Genomic DNA, 394 nt, shown 5'->3' with positions numbered 1-394 from the left:
AGCACCAGGAAGGAGACACCTGGGCGGGGGGGAGAGACGGGAGAGGGTTAAATCCCCCCCCCGCAGGGATCCACCCGCTCCCCCCCCGCCCTGGCATGGGAACCGCGCCCCACTCACCCTGTGCCGTGCGTCCCCCGAAGTGCAGGGCCAGGAAGCCGATGGCAACGGTTTGCAGCATGAGGAAGAGCGCCTCGCCCCAAGCACTGCGGGGGGGGGGGGAAACACGGGGTTCGGTCCGCCCGAAAAACCCTGCCCCCCGAGCCAGCCAGCCCCCTGCCCAGCGCCCCAATAGAGTCCCAGACCCGAGGAGAGAACCCAGGAGTCCTGGCTCTCAGCCCCCCTGCTCTAACCCACCAGCCCCCACTCCCCTCCCAGCGCCGAGGAGAGAACCCAG

The 394-nt window shown here is 70.1% G+C and overlaps 1 protein-coding gene across 1 annotated transcript in view; it reads right to left on the bottom strand.

Moving 5' to 3' along the window:
* Window positions 1-5: 5 nt before the first annotated feature.
* Window positions 6-394, bottom strand: part of LOC112123151 (mannose-P-dolichol utilization defect 1 protein-like) — a gene marked incomplete at both ends in the record, with an annotated part of 892 nt that continues 503 nt past the window's right edge. The window contains 2 exons of the mRNA XM_026662002.1: window positions 6-19; window positions 118-203. Coding sequence (XP_026517787.1) covers window positions 6-19; window positions 118-203 — 100 coding nt within the window. The remainder of the gene's footprint in view (window positions 20-117; window positions 204-394) is intronic.

The sequence above is a fragment of the Terrapene carolina genome, unplaced genomic scaffold, assembly GCF_002925995.2.
Source record: "Terrapene carolina triunguis isolate 2854851 unplaced genomic scaffold, T_m_triunguis-2.0 Scaffold21109, whole genome shotgun sequence".
In the NCBI taxonomy this organism is placed as follows: Eukaryota; Metazoa; Chordata; order Testudines; family Emydidae; genus Terrapene; species Terrapene triunguis.
Note: the sequence above shows the minus strand (reverse complement) of the source record. Positions and strands in the feature narration are given on the sequence as shown.